We start from the raw sequence: 22,627 nt of genomic DNA on the forward strand, positions 1-22,627 counted from the left end.
TCCCAACAGAAATCAATTAATTAATCACCAGTTACCATGGAGTGAGAAAAGATAATGAGACAATTTACCAACAATCAACATAATCAATCAGTGCCTCCTGAAACAATTATTACAATACGAGTAACAATTAATCAAAGTTTTATTGTAAATCCATCAAAATCAATCGATTTTCTGATTAATCAAGATATTTGTCAATTTGATTGCTAATTAATTAATGATTTTTACTCTTCTGTAATACTCTTTATGATAGATTAATATAAACCAATTGTATCATTGTCGTCATTATATTACCAATAATCAATTTTAATTGTAGACTAAGCATAAAATTTCATTTACACATGATTAACTCTCAATGATAACTGATTCTGAATAATGATAATAATCAGTAATATCGCTGATAAAGAGATTAATTGTTGATTGACCTTTCATTATGTTAATTGTTGTTGTTGAGATTTTATTATCATAGATTAGTTAATATGAAGATTGAATTAGTTTTTTAATTAGATTGATTGTTTGCCGATGAAGGATTATAACTGTTAACCTTAAAAAAAGTAGACTCGAAATGAGTGTTGACACAAGAGAGAGAGATTAAGGATTAAGGGTTAATGGTTCACGTTGGTGGGATTAATTGATTATCGAAAATGAATCAAAGTTATTGGAATTAATTTCGTTTTTAATTAGCAGACAATTGAATAATAACAACACTGTTCATTTTTATTCTGTCGATATTTTATTGGAAAATGGAGAGAGAGAGAGAGAGAGAGAGAGAGCACATCTTTTACTACAATTTATTCGGATTTTGTTTTTATTTTTAGTGTGTTTATGTTAGAGAAGAGGAAGAAAAGGAGAGAAGAGAGAGACTTTGTTTGCAATTTTCGAGGGATGAGGAAGAGAGAGAGAGAAGATGATGGAATGATGAGGTTAGACAGAAACAGAGAGCATTTGTTTTTATTGACAAAATAGAAAACAAATGTTGATGTTATTGATGCGGCAGAAGAGAAGAGGAAAAGGAAATAGATTAATTAATAAATAATAATGATAGAAAAAAAATCTGATGGGTTATGAGAGAGTAGAAAGACTCCCTGAAAGGAGAAAAGAGAATAGCGAAGCAGAAAATAAAAAGTTGATGAAGATTGGGTGTGACATATGATTAAAAGGTTTTAGAATAAAAATGATGATGGAGATAAGAGAGAGAGAGAGAGAGAGAGAAAACACTCAATACAATAAAGAAGAAGAAGACAAAGAGAGAGGAAAATATAACGGTAAATAAAAATGAGAAAAGAGTTAATTAGAAAGAGAGATAGACCAGAATTAACAGAAAAATAAATAGATGTTGATGATTATATGATAATGATGAGGATGAGGATGAAGATGATGAGATGGAAACTGAGATAATACATAAAAGAGAGAAACCATTTGAGAAGCGAGAAGCAAATCAATTGATTGACAAAAAAAAGTTCGAGAAGAAGCAAAAGAAATTTGGAATTAAATAGGAATTGGAATCTTCAGAAGAAAAAGGTAAAAGAGCGAGAGAACGATAGAGAGAGAGAGAGAGAGAGAGAGAGAGAGAGAGAGAGCATGAGGAGGGAGAAAGTGAAAGAATAGCTCAGAATAAAATTTCAAAAAGATTCAGTTAAAAATTGAAAAGATTACAAGCAAGAAAGACAGAGAAAGAATCGACAGAGTTTCCAAAACAGTGTATTTATATATACGGTGAGAATGATTTTGCTTGTTTGCTGTTATTTGTTTCCTTGTTGATTTATTGTTGTTGTTGTGTTGATGGCTGAATGTTTGTTGATTTGTGTGAGAGAGAGAGAGAAAGAGGGAGGGAGAATGTTGTTAATTTTGTTTCTTTGTTAACCATAATAATATATCATCAATACACACACGATGATATCGATGACGATGTGATGATAAAAGTCTTGATTAATTTACCTCCCAAGTTATGAATTCATCATCTTGTATGTAAGAGGAGGTGAGAGAGAGGATTTTGTGTTGAGATTACACTTTAAATTGTGAGACAATTGTTAAAAGACTTTCAAACATTATAATCCAAGGTAAGATTGATTGAGAAGAGAAAAGAAAGTTAATGAAGAAAGATTCTTGATCATTTTTCTCTTTCAAATGATGATAAACATATGATGATCACGATGGTGATGCAGATGATGACAACAGTGATGATGATGTTTTAAATGTTTGTTTGTTTCTTTTTTGATGATAAAAATGATGATAATGGGGATGATGATTATTGTGAGATGATGATGACATTGACAAAGATGAATTTGTATGATGATCCACAGAGTGAGAGAGAGAGAGAAGAGAGAGAGAGAGAGTTAATGACTCAACATTATTCAATCTGAATTTACTTTCAGACTTGATTTGTTATCGGAATACAATTAAGTTTCCATGCTGATCCATATTAAAAGGGAGCAGAAAGAGAGAGACAATTATCCTTATGTATTATTAAATATAATATAAGATTTACAGTTAGAAAGTGAGAGTGAGAGAGAAAGAGAAAGAGAAACAATAAGATAAACAAGAGAGAAGAAGAAGATAAAAGTGATAGAGATTAGAAAATTTTTGTTCTTTCAATGCCAAGGAGGGAGAAATCAGATCATCAGGGAGTTGATTATAAGATTTTGATCACTTGTTGTATCCAACAGGTAATGAAAAATAAGATGATAATTGTTGCTTTTTAAAAGTAACAACAAAAAATCAGAAACATGATCAGAACTAAATTTGATTAATTGGTAAGGAATTGAAAAAGGTAAGAGGGTGATAACAACACGGAAGGAAGGAAGCAAAAAGTAGATGATGATGATAATAATAATAATAATAATAAAGATAATGATGATAAAATGAAATAATAATAATGATGATGATGAGAAAAGGTAAAAGTAGTTGTTCAACAAAAAGGGAGTTTAATTGGGGAGCAAAATTTTACTCTGAAAGTATATGAATGAGTCTTTGCATGAGGGTGAAAGTGTGAGTGTAATGGGAAATAGGAAATGAAAAGTATACAAAGAATAGACAGAGAAGAGAGAAGAGAGAGAGAGAAGACAGTGGGAGTGGGATTTCGAGGAGAGAGAGTGGAAACCGAATGATGATAAGAGAGAGAGATGAAGATGAAGGGAGGAAAAGGAGGAGGTGGTTCTCTGTGTGACTCTATGACTGTGCATGTCTTTTTTTCTCGTACTATTTGTTTTCTTTTTCATCATTTTTTTAACTCATTTGCTTCATCATCTTCTACCCTTTTCTTTCATCATCTTTATCTTCATTTTATCCTTTACTTTCTCTCTCACTCCCTGATGTAACATTTCGCATCCCTCATCTTTCACCATCGCGTTTAGAGTATCTTCCTTTTCCTCCTTGTTTTTCTTCATCTTTTCCACCTTCCATCATAACCATTACCTTTATCATCTTAAGGTTCATCTTTTTGTTTTCATCTTTTATCTTCTTCATCTTTCTTACCTTGAAATTTTTTCTCTTTCTGCTTCAATTTCTCCTCATCTTCCATCTCCTTCTGAAGAAATTGGCTCGCTAAATATTATTCTCCTTCCTAATTATCATCATCCACTGCGAATATTTTCATCGCCATCCATGGGTTTCTGGTCTCTCTTTCTCTTTCCCCTCCGCCACCAATTCCCTCTCCCTCTCTCTCTCTTCCTCTTCTCTCCTTATCTCCATCCTTTTCTCCTCCTTTACTTTCGAATAATTTTCAACTCAACACCTTCTCTTCCGTATCCGTTTTCTTATCCTCTTCTTCTTTGGTGATGTTTGACTTTAGATGTGAACTTAAAGTTTTCCATTTTTTTCACTTCTTTTCAATTAGGTTGAGAGAGAGAGAGATAGAGTTAATTAATTTGACTTGATTAAGTTTCAGTAGTCAGGTAAATCCTCCATGTATATATAATAATATTTATATAATTGTTGGTGTAAAGGTTGTTGGTTGATTTGTAATAATTTTTGTTTCAATTGTTTCTTTGTTGCTCCTTTGGGTTGATTAGTAGTAATTTAGAAGTGTGTTGGTGGGGGGTGAGTGTGTTGTTGTTGTGAGTGTTTTTATATTTTGTTGTATGTGTGTGTTGTTTATTCAATAATTTGGACTAGTAAAGACCACATCCTCTCAAGTTATTGGCTATAATGACATCGGTAACAGCATCAAAAACAAATTGAATGTTGGAAGTATCCGTAGCACAGGTCATATGGCAATAAATTTCTTTGGTGGTTGACTTGTTTTTAGCCTCGAATTGGGCTTGGATGTAGGCCGCGGCTTCACCATACTCTTGGGCTCCCGTGTATTCTGGAAAGCATATTGTTAGCGGGGATTTTTTAATCTTCTCCTCGAAAAGATCTTTCTTGTTGAGAAACAATATTATTGAGGTATCGGTAAACCATTTGTTGTTACATATGGAATCAAATAGTTTAACCGATTCCTGCATCCGATTAGTTGTCTCATCTTCATGTAAAACCTGATCATATTCAGACATGGCAACACAGAATATAATTGCGGTCACATCTTCAAAACAATGGATCCACTTTTTCCTTTCCGATCTTTGTCCACCCACATCGAAAAGCTTAAAGTTAAGATTCTTAAAGGAAAAGTGAACCTCAACGATACCGGTTGTCTTTACCCGAGTTCGTAAAATATCTTGTTCCGTTGGCATGTAATCCTTTTGTCCTAAACGATCAAGATCATCGAGAAAATATTTAGCCGAATCATTGAGCTGATATTCATTGGACCGACCAAAACATTCTTGGACTCCTTTATCGATCCAAAGGCGTTTCATTGCAGCAAGTAATTCTTCACTAAAAGGTTCGGTATCTTCCATCCGAGAAACAACATCAAACACCATTTTCGCATCCGATTCACGTTCAGAGGAACCAAATGATATTCCTAAATTAGGCATGGCTCGTAATATGGCTACCATGGATTGGATGGTATTGGAATAGACAACCGGCTTGTATTGTTTGAAATCTTCTTGAGTGAAACCACTATCATGAATAATTCTGGTGAAAATTGAAAGAGAAAACAAATCATTAGAAACAATCAAATTCAATCATTGAATTGGAGATTAGTGTCTCAACACCTACGTAAAAATAATAATCATCAAGGAAAGGATATCAACAAGAATCAGAAAGGAAATGAAACTTTAACATTTAGGTTACAATTTAAATTTATTCAACTATCTGCAGAATTTTGTAATTAAAACGATTGATCAAATTAAATAATCATCAATTGAATGGTGTTGGTGGTGAAAGAAAATCAAGTTAAAGTATTGATCAAATTGTTTCATTTTCAGATTAAATTAAATTTGATTTGGGTGAAAAAAATTGACTTTTCAAAATTATATCAGTTGATCATTAATCAAATGAAATTAATACTGATTATCAATTGTATTATATGATTATCAAGATTTTACTTGGAGATTTTTTTTTCAAAATCCTTAATCATTATAAAGATTAGTGTTCAGATTGTGGTTTATGGATTAACTTTGAATGTATCATTAATCTTGTTTCACTTGAGCTATTTTTCCAGTTAATCATTATCATCCTCGTCATCTCATTCAACTGGTTTGATTAGTACTTTTTTTTAACAAACATCATCTCAAAGTAACTTAATTGTAATCAACTCTAACGGTACATTTAAATTAATATTGTTATATTAATAATTTTGTTTTCTAAGTCAAGGTTTGTTTATAAATCATTAGCTCACATATGTAATGATTTAAATGGTTATCACTCCAGGTTATTAAATGATGAGGATGAGGATGAAGATGAAGATGAAGATGATGATAATAATGAAAAGAGATGAAACCTTGAGATTGAGAAATAACATTTAGTTTATCTTCTTTATCATCATCAGTCTCATTTTAAACTTAACGATTGTATATACAATCCTTAAGATAGAGATGAATGAAGATGAAGATGAAGATGATAAGCAATAATATCTTTCAGGGAGAAACCATTGAAATACATTGAGGAGACCTTGTAAATGAAATTTAAGCAATTTCAAGATTTAGATTTACAATTATCTTCAACAATTAGTTACTATTATTATTGATTTTGCTGGTGTATGGATTATATGAAAATGTTAATGATAATAATAATAAATTATATCTGCAAACTAATATTCATATGCATGTATATGCATTTCTGGTCATCTATGTTTGCTTTTTTGATACTAAATTTATTTCATTGAAATGAACATGAAACAAATTGTCCAATTACTGATTTTATCCTTTCATAATTTAATACAATCTCTAGATGGTGAATAATATTAATAATAATGATGATAAATATACAGAATTGATCATCATTATCATGATTGTGATTGTGTTAATTTTTTGGATTAATAAATAGTAATAGTATCTTGGAAGGAGTAAAAAAAAACAAGGAAGGAAATGAACAAGAAGATCAACTAAGGATTGGAAATTAAAATGTGTACTCGCTGTTTGTGTGAGTAGAAAGAAAGATTTGATGAAAGAAAGAAAGAAAATGATCATGATGAGATGAGAAAAGAAAGAAAAGAAAGAAAGAGAAAGAGAGAGAGAGAGAGGAAAAGAAAGAGGATGAAGAAAATGGGAAAAAAAGAGAAAAGATGAGAAAAGATGAGGATGAAAATGTTGAAAAGAGGAACATGCGCCAAGATAATTCTATAAATTTCAATCAATCATGGGTCTCTCAGAATCTGAGGAGGGGAGAGGTGATTCTGGAAGAAAGAGAGAGAGGGTGGAAAGAGAGAAAGAGAGAAATAGAAAGAGAGAGATGAGGACATCAACAGGAGAAAGAGAGAGAGAGAGAGAGGTATATATACATCTCTATCTTTCTAATTTAAAGTAAACCCCAATCAAAGCAACAATCATCATCATGTTGGTTAACCTGGTTAAGTGAATTAACTGTAATTATCAACAATTATGACAGCAGAATGATTATCATGATGATGATCAATTTGAGCTAAAATTTCAATCAAAAAATGGGTTAGATTGATGCAATCAATGTAATACGCATTTAACATGGTTACATATGCAACAATTACCGTTATCTTATTGATAACCACATGGATTAATTTCAAGTCGAATGATAAACACTAATCATATTTAACTAATGATAATCGTCAAATAATAGATGAAAATTAAATTCTAATGAGATGACTCTTGATAGATATTAAAAGATTACCCAGGAAAAGGAATGGACATTGATAATTGGCTAATTGTTAATTGAATTTATGATAATGATGGTTTTCTATTGATAAGTTGAAGATGATCATCATTACCACCACCATGATGATGATGTTTAATTAGCTGAAAATCTTTGCGAGAGAGAGAGAGAGAGAAAGATATTTACTTGTTGGACTAAATAAACTAACTGTAAATGCGACAGAAAAAAGGTAATTGACAATCTCAGTTTCAACTTGTTAGACAGATAGAAAAGCAAGAAATCATCTCTTTCTATTTGATGATATTGCGAGTAAATTGCTGCTTCTGGTGTAGTTCCAATTGAGGTGAAAATATGAGCGTATAAACCATTGATTATAACGGAATTGGGAGCAAAAAGTGAGAAACCAAAATTTCAAATAAAAATTGAAATTCGAGTAAAAATTGATACTGAAAAATGGCGGAAACATTTCAAGCTTCCTGTGTATCTTTGAATGTGCCTATGGATTGATAAGGGATGAAGAGAGAGAGAGAGAGAGAGAGAGAGAGAGAGAGAGAGAGAGAGTGAGAGGGAGAGGGAGATCAGCAATCAAGGTTTACTGATGGATTGTTAAATTGTTTGACAATCTACACTCGAAGGACAGACAATTAAATAGTAATAGATACAAGATTGAAAATCACAAAGGTACAAAGTGACAATGTTAATGAATGGGAAAGCAAAACTACAAATAGAGAGAGAGAGAGAGAGAAACCTTATTGATATAAATCATTTTTTTTCTTCATCTTTTCTTTCGTTCTCTGGTTAAAATCATAATAATCGAGGGGAAATGATGAGAGCAATTGATTTGATTCGAAAACAAGCAAAATATTGTTTAGAATCAAATCTCTGGGTAATAACACTAACACTTCAAATTTAGAGAATACACAATTCAGCTCATTGCAATTTACTCATTGGAGAAAAGAGTTTAATTTAACAGAGAGTGAGAGAGATAAGATGATAAACTGATGCAGCTACTTGGTGAGGATGATGATGATATTGTGGTGAATAGAGATGTGCAAGGTATGGAAAAAAGCGATAAAGAAAATGAAAGCCCAATCGAAGAGATAATTAAAAAATATTGATGATGGTGAGATGATGATCATCATGATGATAAATAAGAACAGGAAGTATATTTGGTATCGATAATCACAAATTAGAGGCAACAACTTACTTCATTTGTTTAACGATTGTGCTTTTACCAGATTCTCCGGCCCCTGTGTTCAAATAGAAGAGAAAATGGGAAGAAAAAAAAATTCGAATCAATTAGTTATTCAAAAGTAATCGAACTGAAATAAAAAAATTCTCAGAATCAAGTGAATTTACAAAACAATAATCTCCTTCCCATAAAATATGAATATCTATCCAGATTTACCATCAGAAAGATAGAGAGATACAAATAGAGAGAGAGAGAGAGGGAGAGGGAGGAAGAGAGAAGAGAAGAGAGAGAGAGAGAGAGAGAGAGAGAGAGAGAGAGAGAGAAGACCAATACCCAGAGAGAATGGACCAACATATAGAGAACCCAAAATGGGATATGAATAAAATAATAGCCAAAGGATTCGAAAATTAAGCAATTGGATTAGAATTAAAAATGGAATAAGAAATAAAACATTCTGAGAGAGAAAATTAGTGAGAGAGGAGGATGGAGAGAGATATGGAGAAGATGAAGATTGATAAAGAAAATGGTTTCTACTCACCTAATAATAACAGTTTAATATCTTTAGCGGCTTGAATACCATCTTCTTTTAAATTTTTTTCAATCTGTTTGGACCGGGCCAGGGCAGCTCGTTCCTCTGCACTCATAGCACAGCCCATTTTTGAGCACCAGCTCGAAAGAGGACCAATTTTGACCGAAATTTTGCCCACCTTAAAAAAAACACACACGCACAAGGAGGAAAAAAGCTTAGCTTTTTTTAAGGTGTGAACTACAGACTTGGTCTGAAAATCGATTTCACAGAGAGACTTTTATTATTATGTTGTGGGTTAGAATATATGTCCGATTCTGTGCAGAATAAATTTGGTATTATCATATATTATTTTCTGACATGAACAGAAAAGTTTTCATATTGGAATGGAGAGAGAAGTATCAACTTGAATTATATATTCCATCGCAATTGCAAAGGGTATTTGGAGCCTCCTTTTGCAGTGGAAACAAATTATTATTCTCGCAAAAATCATTTTATCCTTTTAGCTATTTAATCAAATGCACGCACGAGTAACACGAGTTGATGAGTATTTGAAAAACTTTTCGCTTCACACTTGAAGAAAGTTATCTCATCATTTCGAGTATCGAACTCATTTGCTGATTTATTAAGAAAATTTTATTCCATCAAAAGCTAATTAATACTTGTTAGTTGATTTAAACTATTCGATTTCGATTTGATTGATATTAGAATATGAATTTAAATTCGATCTGTTGGTCATGATAATTAATTTCTATTAGAATGATATTGGTGAGATTCGAGAGTAGATGTGAAGTGTCACCATAATTTTTGGAAATTCGTGAAAAATGTGACATTTGTCGATCGGATGCCGAATCTGAACTCTAAAAGATTTTATTTGTTTTGCAAAAAGTTTCCAAATCTTTGATTCCATTTGAATTTGTTATTGTTTTCGACTCAACTTGATTTGAATATTTTATCGTTGTCTTTGTTTTGATTTATTTATATTTTAGTGTTTTATTATTATTATTATATTAACTACCATTTAAATATATATATATTTATGTGCTTGTGTGTATATGATTTTTTTGTTTTTGATTCTTTTTACAATTTTTTCAATTCATTTTTCAATTAATATTACATTAAATGAGTTGATAGTTTTGTTTCCACATTGAAAATTTATATTACAGAGAAATAGAAAGGGAAAGAGGAAAAAGTGATAATTGAAAATTTCCTCGCGTTTCATTTTCGCTTGGTTATGAGGTAACGCGTTCTACTTTATATTTATATATATGTTATGTCCATTTAATGTCCTTCTTATTATTAGTGTGTTGGGATTTTTTTTATATAAAGTTTGGGAGTGGAAGATGGAGTGAGTATGAATGTTGTGGGTTAGTTAGTTGATGATGACCAGTATGAAATTAACCAGGTAAAAATTGGCTTGATTGAAGATGAAATGTTTTTGTTGTTGTTGTTGTTGTTGAGTGTGTTTGGTAAATCGGGTCAGAGATGCATAAATTAGGTTGATTGTTGATATTAATTTTTGAGATGGTTACCAAAATGGACACCATCCAATATAACATTGGCAAAGATTTTCTTTAGATGTTGCTTGTTTAATCAAAAGATCAACTTGCTGAGGGACAGCTAGTTTTTCATTTGGATTGAAATCTCTACCAGTTAATTTATCTCTAACTCTATTTATCACAGACAAAGCTTTTTTATTTAGAGCCTCAGGTTGACCAGGTTGCTCTTCGTAATCATGGATACCAATAAATGTCGATGGCATAGTTTCCGCTGTTCCGGTCAGATTAGGACTCACTTCTCTGGTAATATGAGCAATACCATTAGTAACTCCAACGTTTATGCTAACAGCATTAACAGTACCCACAACACCAACATTGACTCCATTTGGTTTTTTAATTACTTCTGTTTGATCAACAGCTTCTTGTTCAGTTGTTTCACTAGTCTCAGATTCTTGACCAATCGTTTGATTTTGTTTAGCTTTATTTGGTTGAGCTGATTAACGAAAGAGAAAGAAAAACATTAATTAATCATTAAGAAAAAAAATATCAACATGAAGAAGACAATTAAGTAATAATCAATAATTACCATCAACAAGTCTCCAGTTTAACAATGGATCGTAGACAAATGCCTCTAGAACGGCCATTAAACTGTCTTTATTATTTCTCAATACTGTCATCACTTTTTCACAGGTTATTCTGTAAGTTCCTTCAATACCAGTAACCTCCATGGCATTGATTAACATTCGAGTGAGTCTGAAAGGTATTTTCTCAGGGAATTTATCACGAGTCTTTGCCACTTCGAAACAATCACCAAAATCAATGTGTAAAATTTTACCACTTAATCGGTCTAACATTAAATTTGACGGATGCCGATCACCAAGTCCAAGTACATAACCAACCATTGACATTACTGCAAGTGAACGAGTATAATTTGTCCTTCGATCAAACCAAACTTCTGAACTTGGACTTTTTAACCATAATAATTTAAGCAAATCGTCGCCCGATGAATTTTTCATTGCATGTTCAAATACTTCAACTTTTTGCATCAAAGTTAATCTTTCATATTCACGAGCCATTACTTTCATTATATGATATTCCAAGTTTGGTAGGACATTACGTTTCTCACGATAATCTTTAATCAACGTGTGTAAAGTATCACAATGAGGAACCCAACCAATTAATCCACTGTTGGGAGCTAAAGGTATAACTGCATACCTTTGAATTGCAAGGTTACGACGTGATGTTTCTGGATTTTTAACCAACAAGGTATTTACTAAGCCAAAAAGTTGCATAACTCGTTCATCTTGTCTTAAATCTTCATGTCCTTTCAACAGGAAAATATAATTCTTACCATCACTACCTCTTATACAAAGTTTTCTAGGTCGTTGTTTACTTGTTATCACTTGAAGAGCACTATCAACCTGAGCAATTCGGATAACAGGTTGATTTGGATTATAAGAACCGGGAACTGCAAGTTCCAGGTCTCGGCATTTCAAGAGTCGAGGTGAAACATAACGAAGCTCAAGTGAGGTAAGGGCTGGTAGTTGTTTACAGATTCGACGAAAAACAACATAATAAAGATCCCAGGCATTGGTAAGGTCTTTAACTTTGTGAGATTTTTGATACTTTCGACACCATTCTTGAGCTTCCGTTAAATCAGCTCCATACGCTTGGTAAAATGATTCCTCTTTCATTGTTTGTGGTCCCCGTTTCATCATTGCATGTAAAGGTTCAAGTGTATCAAACATCCCTTGTACATTATGTTCACCAAAATAGAGACGAGATGCTTCCTCCAAACCTTCATGCCAAAGTTCATGCCAAAGTATTGCTACTCTAATAAGCTCTTCACTAACTGAAATCGCTTCTTGGACAAGATTACCGCTGTGTTTTTTCATATTCTCAAGTACTTTGTTAGCAGCCAATTGACGAGATTCAACAGTTGATTTAGATGCAACCGTTAATGGATAAATTAAAGCTTGTGGATGACATTTTCCAATATCCATTAATAGTTGATGTATAAGGCGTCCAACAAAATGTCGTGAGGTGTCAATACGAGCGATCAGTTGAGGTATCACTTGTAACCATGTTTCAATAGAAACTGTTTTCAAACCTTCTGAAAGAGCTTCAAAAACGTCGGCATATTGACCATCATCAAACCATAAAGTTAGTAATCTTAAAGTATCTTGAAGAGAGTTGCCATGAGAAAGAGCAATGGAACGGAAGAAACCACGAACAGCTGGAATTGAATAATTTCGGATGATATCAAGTCTTTCAGGGGTGGGTTTACCGACGGAAGTGGCAGGCGTATTATGAGCTGCTTCAAACGAATTGTTAAATAAAGTTTCTTCCCCATCGATTTGATGAGAGGCGGTGGTTTGTTTATAATAAAGGACAGCTTCAAAGTTCATATAAGCGTAGGCATGCCAAGCTTTATACCAATCTTTATCCTTCTCGGTGGCTAAAGCGTAATATTTGATTATATTTGGAATTGAATTTTTACTAATTCCTTTTAAATTTTCCTGCCAATTTCCAAGTTTAAGATAACATCTTGAAAGAAGCTTATCCAATTCAAGTCTTTTGCTTGCTTCTTCCGCTGTACCCGGTATACCAGGTCCATAAGATGAAACATGATGAACAAAATGTTGTAATTGAGTTAGAGCTTGATCTTTTTGACTATTTTCCCACATGTGCTTGATGTAACCAAATGTAACATGGGGTCGATCGGTAGGCAAGGGTTTACAGGCATCATCTTTGGTTGGATCACATTTGAGTAGCATGGTTAATGTTTTATGAGACAAATTTAATCGACCGTTTCTTTGGCACAGACTAGCAAATTTAAGCCAAGTCCTTTCATCTTTTTCAGGCTTTAAAACCAATTGATGAACCATCAATATTTTCTGCCAATCTTCAACAACTCGTTGGCAACCCTGAATTCGTTCCCACCATTTTTGTTTAATTATTTCACGACGTTCTTGAACTAATTTATATTGTATCACCTCTTCAAGCTCGGAGAACATCATCACTTGGACCATAGCACCATAAGCTCGAATTTGACTTTCACCAGCCATTGCAGTTAAATCGGTGTCAATTAAATCTCGAGCTTTATCAATTAAACATTGAGCAACTTGATATTTTTCTTTATGTACAGCGATAACGGCCTTGTAAAAGGCTGCATCAGTTGTGTCTCTTTTGATATGATCACTATATTCCTCTAAGCTTTCCCACTTTTCCAATCCCCAAGCTGCAGTGGCTGCCATTCGAGCCATTTTCTGTTTGTTTGGTTCGTCAACTTGAGGCCAAATTTCCGTTGCTAGATGGTGAAGATCAACCCATTCACCAAGAGCTTCTAAACACCTCATTTGTCCGATAATTGATTCCATGTCTTCAGGATTACAGTCTCTCTTGTGTCTATATGCTTTCAGTGCATTCTCCCAGTCATTAAGTTTCTCATACCATCGCTCTTTAATCTTTAGATCGGCTTCATGATGTTTCTTAGCATAAACTAAAGCTCCAGCTGCAGCTTCAGGTTGTTGGAGTTTGTTGTTTATACTAATCAATGATTCTAAAATACTTGTTTTTGGTTTCTTTGTGAATTCGATTTCCTTGTAATGTAAAGCCTTGGCAAAAGCTCGACATTTTAACGCTCTTTCAGCTAATAATTCGGGTTCCAATGGAAGAGGTCCAATATCATCACAGTGTTCCATAAATTCAGCTAAATTGAGTAAAGTTTGAGTAACTTCGGGAATATCTTGGGCAGTTAAAGCGGTTCTTATGTTGTCGATGAAGTTTTCTTTATGTTTTTCATTGAGTTGAGTCCAACAGGAAAGGAAGGAAGCATTAAAAAGATCACGAGCCAAGGGTTGGTAAGCTTGGGCCATTAATAGACAAGAGCGTAAAGCATGTGATGCAGATTGTTCAATTAATCCAATGCTGAGAGTTTGTAACCAATTTAACCAATCATCTTTTGATACACGTTTATCTGTTTTCCATGATGATGCTAATCTATATGAGTCCAATGTGATTTCATTTGGAGCAGCATTGGAGGCGGCTGAAGGAGCGATAACGTGGGATGATCGGTGTTTGATATGCTTCCGACCACTCATAAGAGGATCTTTGTCATCTTCACCTAAAGGATGTCCTTGCATAATACTTTCTACCAATAGTTGATACCTTTGATGTTCAATCAAATGTCGAGATATCACTTTTTGAGCCATTGGGATGAAAATTTGATACTTTCGACCCATTTGTACAACTAAGGCACAAAGGGTATTCATGGCTGGCTCTCTAAGCTCGGGTGATGTTTCTAGAACACGTATTAATGGATGAATTATTCTGGATGCAAAATCAGATATTTCCAAGTGTTCAGCAAGTGATTCGATTGTTTTCAATGCTCCTTCACGAACACGTTGTGGTGAATCACGAGCATCAAATAGTTTAACTATTGGAGGTAAAATGAGGTGAAGATAATCTTCAAGACTAGTCCCAAATTGTTGGAGAGCATTGAGCAGTTTTTCAGTAACCATACGATTCTTTGAATCATCATGATTAAATACATGAAGTATATTTGGTATAATCTGAGGAAGATAAATTTTAAATTCTCCTCCTAAAGCTTTAGCAATTTTCTCCAGCAACTGGATAAGTGTACTTTGCATTGAATTTGTAACGGTCCAAAACTCCTTGATTAATGAAAATATATCGTCCAGATAATTTCTTATATGTTGACCAACAACAGCAATTAAATTACCCAACTCTTGAAACAAATACTATAACAATAGAAGAAGATAAAAAAAATGTAATAATTGAGTTAAAGTGAATCATGAATCTCGATATGTTGATAAGATTATTGCTCATGTACAATGTACAATATGTATTAATATTCATGTGATTGTTTGAATGTTTGTTTCTCCTTTTTTTTATCTACAATAATAATCATTATATATTCAACTTACCTCCCTAGACTCAGAAGATTTAATAATAGATATGAAAACAGGTAAAATTTGCTGAATATATGGAACACATCTTACACCCAAACAGGTGAATATGTAAGTTACAGCTCCCACGGCGGTACAGTGATGCTGAAATAAGGCAGGATCTTTTAGAACTCGAATGAGAGTTGCAATTGCAATGGCAGGATAGAAATCGTCATAAGAACCAGAAAAGTTGACTAACATTTCACTGGCACTTAATTCTAAATCAATATAATGATAGATGGGAGAGAGAGAGAAAAACGAAAGAGTTAATTGGGAGAAAATAGTTAATCATTTGACAATTTATAAAGGACAAGCAAGTTATCCAATTGATTGATTGATAATGTTTGGGTAGTTAGAAAATGAAGAGGGAAAAATTAAAAATAATTGATCAATTACCTTGCATCTCTTGACTAGAATCGGCAACAAAAATAAGGGTATCTCCGGCCTGATCGATCATACCGAGATTAACTTTTAATTTGTAGGGATCAATGGCTCCCAAAAGACCTAAAACCCTGATTACCTCTCTCCTTATTGCTGGTGATTGTTCAGTTTTAAGGAAATTTAGTAGAATGTCCAAAAGATTGGAATATTTCCAGTAAGGTTCAACCACGTAACCTGTACTGTCGACAAGATGACCTAATGTCCAAAGGCCAACTTCTCTTTTGGGTACGGAAGACGAATCTTGAACAAAGTCTAAAATAATTGGGAACAATTCATCAATCCAAATTCTCATCTCAATTCCACTAACTTGACATTGTGCTCCAATAGCAGAGAGAACACTTATGATTACACTTGAATATTGTTCAGATTCACGAAGTTTGGACAAGAAAATGGTGATTATTGATTGTGTGTAGGGACGAATCAACCTTGGTGCATTTGCGATTAAATGTCCAAGCATTTTTGAGCTTCTTTCTTTATTCCTTTTGACACCAGAAAATTCCAAGTCCGTTAAAAGTTGTAATAAAACTTTACGAAGAGAAGGCATCACATATGCAGGATTAAGGCTACTGAGACGTCCAATTGTACAAAGGGCAAGTTCACTTATCTCGAAAATCTCATCATTTAAACAAATGAAAAGTGCACTAAGATTTTCAGCTTGAGCAAGATGACCATCAAATTTTTCATCCAACATGGATAAAACCGAATAACGAACTTGAGAATCAAAATCAGTTACAGCAGCAATTAAAAGTTTACTTAGCACATCCTGAATGGTCACCATTAAACTTGGACTATATTGTTGGGTTATTTTGTGTAATGCTGGTGATAAAAGATGACAACATGTTTTCGCTGCTTCTAAACGTATTTCGGTAAAATCACTGGTTAAATAATTATCTGCACAGTGTCGAGCAAATTGCATTAGTGATTTAGATTGAAAATCAAAGGTACCCAAAATTTTTAAACCCAAAATGATACTGGAAATATCTGAACCATCAGATAAATTATATGGAGACGGAAGTGAATTTGAAGTTAATTGAAAACGTTTAGGTGCACCAGGATGTCGATATGGTTTTTGCATTAAAACATATGATAACATTTTAAGAAGACCATCTTGTATATTTTTCTTTAAATCTGGTGATTGAATGGTTAAATCATGTAAGGCACTGACCAAAGCTGGACTTAAACCACTTCCAATCATTGGTTCAAGTAATTCTTTGATATCATCTTTAACCAGAAGACTATTAGCTTGAGCAAGAAGACTTATACAGGAGAAAACTGCTGGATCGGTTGTTTGTCCCCGTTTTCGACCTGAAGATTCTTTTGATGGTAAATTTGTTCTGATGGCTTCCAAAATTTTTGGTAAATATGATTTAATTGCATTACCCACAGCAATAGATAATAAACCAAGAGCTAAGAATGCCTGGGAACGTTCACGATTATTGTTCAATGATTTAAACAGGTAAGTCATTGATTCATTTAGATAATGAGCTGAAAATGTGTGTGGATCGAAAGCAGCTAAACGAGGAATGAGTAAAAGTAAAACATGGTGCACATAAACATTACGAGAAGTTCTTTGTTTCAACACAATTAAACAAATATTATTAAAATTGTCTCGAATCAATTGACGGCAAGTTGGACTTTCGTAAAGTGGAAGTTTACGAGATTGTGGTGCTGAACCTGGAGTTACTCCAGTTAACTTGTGATATTGTACAATAGCTGAAAGTCCTTTTAATCCATGTCCTGGAGTGTAAAATTGTTGATTACTTGATGATGAAGAGAGAGCTCGTAAACTTCGGGTAAATGATGATGTTTTCTCTTTGAAACTTTGATATTTTTCCAATGGATTAATGGCTTCTTGTAGTGTTGGCTTAAAGCTCATATCTTCTACTTCTTGACGAATTTTTTCCCTTTCAATGTTACTACATCTAAGTAGCTCGTTAAGAACCAATAAAGAACTGTGAATTATATCATCTCGGGTCACTTTTTCTCGAGTCATTTGTATATGAAAACCTTCATCAAATCCTTTCAATGCTTCTTTATAACAGTGTGCATACCAAGTTGGATTAGCTGTTTCTTTAGTCTCACGGGAAGCGGTGACCGCTAGAGCAGCCCGTAGGGCGCCAACTGCCCCTTCACGTATTTTCTTCTCTTTATCACGAATAGCGGTGAAAATACATTCAAAAAATTGTTGAACTTGTTGAAAGAAACAAGCAGGAGTTGAAGTAGCTAATTCTCGAAGGATAAGAACCTGTGAAAAGAGAAAAATAAAATTAGAAAAACAAACCAAATCAAGTAATCAAAGTGATGATTGAGTAGGTTGATGAAGATAAATCTTACAACTATTACTAATACTATTTTACTACAACCACTAAAAATTTTACTATAAATATATTATGAATGAAACGAAATTGAGAATGAGCCGGTTAGCTAAAATGAAAACAGGAGGATTAAATTCAAGAAAGAGAAAAGTAAAAAGAAAGGCAGAGAGAGAGAGAGAGAGAGAGAGAGAGAAAGAGAGATGGGTAGAGTTCATGTTGAAATTATTTCAGCATGAGACATAACCGGAATGACGGCATTTTCTGAATATTCAGAAGCAATGATCAGGTTAACGGTTTCATCTTTCTCTTTCTTTCCAGAAAAAGACCAACCGGTTCAACATTCCTGAAACTTTTTAAGATGGGGTTATCAGGCCAATAACAAACTTACCGCTCCATGCCGTTTAGCCTCATTCCTTTCACCCGAAAGCCATTCGATGGCTCGACGAACTTCATAATCAACATAGGTTAATGTTGGTGTTCCACTGGCAACGGCAATACGAGCAACAGCATAGGCGACTAGTTCCATTAAGCCAACATCAGTTGGAGCCAGGGTTCTAACATAGTTGGCAAATCGAGATACCCTTGTACTTTGATTACCCACATCAACACCTATGAGAACAATTATCGCCAAAATACCACCTTTCTTTTCATTTATATCTCCATTAGACATCATCATTTGAACCTTGATGTTAAATTTTTCCATAAATTCATGGATCTCTTCCACTGACATTTCTTGTAGTTCAGTGGAAACATAGTGATGTAGTTCCCGCGCTGTTTTGTACTTTGTATCCTCATTTTTACTTTTCAGGCCTTTGATAAAACCCTCCAAAAGGGTCTCCTTTGATCCCATGATTGAAACATAAATAGAATGAAAATTTATCCTGTTCAAAGAAAAGGATAAAAAAGAATGGATAAAAATATTAACACACCAAAAGGGAGAAGAAAATGAAAACACACAGACTGAGAAAAAGGGGAGGGTGGAAAAAAAAGGAAGAGAAGAAGAAGAAAATGAAACAAAATAACAAAAAAGAATGGAAATTAAGACAAGAGAGTAAACTAACAAAGTGGGAGAATTTTATGTAACAAATAAACCATAGAAATGGAATGAATCGAATAAAAATAACATCATAACAATCAAAGATTTATATCAATTATAAACCAAAGAATATATAAATAGTGTAGGTAAGAGAGTAGGAGAGAAAAAAGAAAGAGAAAAAGAAAGGAAAACCAGGGGAAAACAAACAGAAAGTAAAACGAGTGTAGAAAAAACCAGAGAAATAATCACAATAAAATCATACCTTTTATCCAAATATTAGTGAATTGTAACCGATTAACAAGTGTAAATTTCGAAGCAATAATTGAATTAGAGTATCAAACAACATTCGATTGTAAATTAAAAGCACAATTAATGAAGAAAAAAAGATAATCAAAAGAAATTATTTCTTAGAAAAACATGAAACAATAAACAGACAAGAAAAAAAAATTGTTGAGAAAAACAGTCTATTTGTACCAACACTTTAGTGAGAATAGAAGAAAAAAATTCTCTCGATGTTTAGATAAATATCGATATTTTTTCCATAAGATATCAGAATTTTTCTCTTTCAGTTATCATTTGTAACTCGTTAGTTTTGATTAAATCATTCCAGATCAAATTCTCTACACCAATCAAAGCAACAATTTAACACAAAAAATTAATTAGAAAATTTCAAGAAAATTAAAATAAATGAGAATCTAAATTTTTCTGGTCAACAAAAAATTCCAAGAGATAAAAAGTTATTTTATTCTGCAACAGATGCCGCTTTCGTCGAAAAGCGCGTTTTTTGAATTCGTCTATGTGATGAACGAAAATTAATTGATTATTATTAATATTATTTTAACAAACTAAAAGTTTTTATTAATAATTTAATAGTAAACAAATGAATCTTTGGAAAAGAAGTTCAATTTTTGTTGAGTTTTTTTCTCTTAATCCACTTTTGTTCCTACTCAACAATTAGCTGATGTTCAATTGATTTGATTCTCAGTTGATGTAATTATTATTTAAACTGGATTAAAGTTTCCATAAGTTTTAAAATTTAATTATCTTAGCAATAAAACGATAATCAAGTTGATTAGAAATGTGATGTTTACATATTATATTAAAATCTAAATTGTTACAAGCATATTAAATTGTGAAACTCTGGCACTTGATCAACCTAATAGCTTAAATTGTATAATAATTTGTCATTGATTAAATTGTCGCATATACAGTCGACTACACACTTATCGCAATTTTTGTTTGTTAGTCGCCACCTAGTGTTTCTTAATTATTTAGACATGTTGAACCCTTACAGTTGGTGTGATAATTAGAAATGAGTAAAGGGTCAATATTAAGCTCTTAGTCTAAATAACACACTGATCTTGCGATAAGTGTGCATGCGATAAGTGTGTAGTCGACTGTAACTATTAATCTTGGTAATAGTTAATTAAGTCTGCCAATTTTTTTTATATGTTCAAAGTTCAATATCTATCAGATTATCAAATCGACCAACGAAAATTATACAAATATGATAAGAATAAACGAATGAGTTTGAGGTATTATATCAATTGCGCATCGAAAGCGATAAGAAAATCTTATCAATCAAAACAATGGTAAATTTGAATGTCTTGATTATCTAACTACTGATAAATTGTCGTTATCACCTTTGCTGCGCGAATGACAAAAAATTACCCTCAAACTCATTTCGTTTGGCTGATTCACTAGATAGTAAAAGAGATATTCAAAAATGTTGAGAAAAAGTTTAATCATCAATGGTAATTAATACTTGGAATTGATGATCTTTCAGCAACTTGTTCATGTTGAAGACTAGTTGATACTTTAAATACTTTGGCACAATAAATTAACAGAATCAAATACAATACGATGAACAGGATACCCGATACACCGATGTAATAAAGACAAATGATTGGCCTTTTATCCAATAATGTGGCAGCGATTGCTGGATGAATCGATTCACCAAGAACACCGGGTATAAACACCATGGATGATATTTTGCTCGTTACGATGATATGTTTGGCCAGCATTCCGTAAGCGGCTGAAAATATTGGCGATATACCGATTCCAATGAGTGTGAATCCAGCCCAAATGCAACTCGTATAGTAATTGGCCCATGGGACTGTGATCAGAATACCGATAAACGAAATGGTCAAACTGGACAAGAGTAATTTAGTCTCAGAGATTACAAAGGTTAACGGAATGTAAATCAATCGGTAAAATGAGAAACAAGACTATTAGATGAGAAAGATTGAAGTAAAAAAGTAAAAATTGACGAGGAAAAGTCACTTGATAATATTTTCGTCATAATGTGAATTCCAGCCGATTGTGAGCTTAAACTTTGATAATATTTTCCGAACTGTAGGGTTGTTTGACTTCGACGGGGTCACTTGTTTTACTCTGATCGTTGGTTACAGTTTCAGCTTTTCTTTCCGACAAATTCATCCAACCAAACGGCAGTGCTAAGACAATTGTAAGACTCGCAATGATAAAAAATGCATTTTGTATCATAACATCATCCGAATTGTAAATTGTCTTGACCAATGGATCAACCAACGAATCGTTTGAGGTTAAATTTAATGAATTAACTATTCTCTCTTCACTGTTAACCATTGGTAACAAAAAGGGCCTACAAATGACCGGAGCGATCAACGAACCAACACCAAAGCACATATGAAGTACTTGAAGCCAATTGGCACATTTTTCCTTCCATGTGGATGCTAGAAATGTATTACAAGCTAGAAAGATACACAGACCAATTATCAAATTGATCGACAATCAGAACCTTTAATTGTACTTACTGACATCAAGAATTCCATGAGCAACTCCAGCGATGAATATAAATATTGCAACGAGTTTAAAATCGTTAAAATTTGGAGCAATTCCAATGGAAATGCCGGAGATCAAACTATTGACGAGTAAAATAAACGAATGGCTAAAGTATCGATCCAAAAGTCCAGCTTTAGATCAGAATGGAAATCGAAAGGTTCAAACAAAGTTGGTTATCGAATCTTTTTGAGAACGGAAAACTCACCAAGCGCAGATCCAACGATGTGACCCAGACTTCGAGCTGGAATCAAGTAAGAAATTGTACCAAAATCGACATCAACTCGAATCTGAAGATCTAATAAACTTGAACCAATTAAAGTGATCGCACCACCAATCCACAGATACGAAACATAAATGATGAAAGTTTTAATTATCTTATACCGATTAACATAAATGAAATCAGAAATCGACATAATTCAAATTGTTTCACCTTAACTACAGTAATTAAGTTCTATTATGCTTTCGCAATCAATAATGTAATAACGAATAATGAAAAAAATGAAGTAAATCAAGTGTATAAGTGAAACTGAATCAAAAATTGTTGATATAATTGTCATCTTATTATCACCATAATTAATCTAATCGTAATTAAATCAGTTGGATCAGCCTTTTTCTCTTTGAAACTTTTTCTTCTAGTAACAACAACTTAATTGTAATTTACTGT

General features: G+C 33.1%; 3 protein-coding genes across 3 annotated transcripts; all 3 read right to left on the reverse strand.

Moving 5' to 3' along the window:
- Positions 1-797: 797 nt before the first annotated feature.
- On the reverse strand, positions 798-9,179 carry LOC128396029 (guanine nucleotide-binding protein G(o) subunit alpha). Its single transcript, XM_053356551.1, has 3 exons — positions 8,892-9,179; positions 8,369-8,411; positions 798-5,010 (listed from the first exon to the last, which is right to left on the reverse strand). Exons 1-3 carry the CDS (start codon positions 9,007-9,009, stop codon positions 4,107-4,109), a joined length of 1,065 nt encoding a protein of 354 aa, XP_053212526.1. The 5' UTR covers positions 9,010-9,179; the 3' UTR covers positions 798-4,106.
- Positions 9,180-9,724: 545 nt separating this feature from the next.
- LOC128395872 (serine/threonine-protein kinase mTOR-like) lies at positions 9,725-19,774 on the reverse strand. Its single transcript, XM_053356345.1, has 6 exons — positions 19,403-19,774; positions 18,493-18,985; positions 15,745-18,034; positions 15,328-15,566; positions 10,965-15,141; positions 9,725-10,871 (listed from the first exon to the last, which is right to left on the reverse strand). The coding sequence occupies exons 2-6, from the start codon at positions 18,952-18,954 to the stop codon at positions 10,408-10,410; spliced, it is 7,632 nt and encodes a 2,543-aa protein (XP_053212320.1). The 5' UTR covers positions 18,955-18,985; positions 19,403-19,774; the 3' UTR covers positions 9,725-10,407.
- A 1,092-nt stretch (positions 19,775-20,866) lies between these two features.
- On the reverse strand, positions 20,867-22,496 carry LOC128396038 (major facilitator superfamily domain-containing protein 4A-like). Its single transcript, XM_053356559.1, has 4 exons — positions 22,169-22,496; positions 21,936-22,094; positions 21,475-21,872; positions 20,867-21,368 (listed from the first exon to the last, which is right to left on the reverse strand). The coding sequence occupies exons 1-4, from the start codon at positions 22,374-22,376 to the stop codon at positions 20,889-20,891; spliced, it is 1,245 nt and encodes a 414-aa protein (XP_053212534.1). The 5' UTR covers positions 22,377-22,496; the 3' UTR covers positions 20,867-20,888.
- Between the last annotated feature and the right edge of the window lie 131 nt (positions 22,497-22,627).

The sequence above is a fragment of the Panonychus citri genome, unplaced genomic scaffold, assembly GCF_014898815.1.
Source record: "Panonychus citri isolate SS breed McGregor unplaced genomic scaffold, ASM1489881v1 Contig00142, whole genome shotgun sequence".
Classification (NCBI taxonomy): Eukaryota; Metazoa; Arthropoda; class Arachnida; order Trombidiformes; family Tetranychidae; genus Panonychus; species Panonychus citri.

Bases quoted from the DNA above. Each gene is read 5' to 3' on its own strand.
- LOC128396038 (XM_053356559.1), bottom strand. From the start codon at position 22,376: ATGTCGATTTCTGATTTCATTTATGTTAATCGGTATAAGATAATTAAA. The intron at 22,095-22,168 runs GTGAGTTTTCCG...TCTGATCTAAAG, and splicing joins CATCGTTGGATCTGCGCTTG to CTGGACTTTTGGATCGATAC. The intron at 21,369-21,474 runs GTTTAAGCTCAC...CTCATCTAATAG, and splicing joins GTTCGGAAAATATTATCAAA to TCTTGTTTCTCATTTTACCG.
- LOC128396029 (XM_053356551.1), bottom strand. From the start codon at position 9,009: ATGGGCTGTGCTATGAGTGCAGAGGAACGAGCTGCCCTGGCCCGGTCC. The intron at 8,412-8,891 runs GTGAGTAGAAAC...ATTTGAACACAG, and splicing joins TATTAAACTGTTATTATTAG to GGGCCGGAGAATCTGGTAAA. The intron at 5,011-8,368 runs GTAAGTTGTTGC...AATTTTCACCAG, and splicing joins ACAATCGTTAAACAAATGAA to AATTATTCATGATAGTGGTT.
- LOC128395872 (XM_053356345.1), bottom strand. From the start codon at position 18,954: ATGGGATCAAAGGAGACCCTTTTGGAGGGTTTTATCAAAGGCCTGAAA. The intron at 18,035-18,492 runs GTAAGTTTGTTA...CTCTTTTCACAG, and splicing joins AGGCTAAACGGCATGGAGCG to GTTCTTATCCTTCGAGAATT. The intron at 15,567-15,744 runs GTAATTGATCAA...ATATTGATTTAG, and splicing joins TTCTAGTCAAGAGATGCAAG to AATTAAGTGCCAGTGAAATG.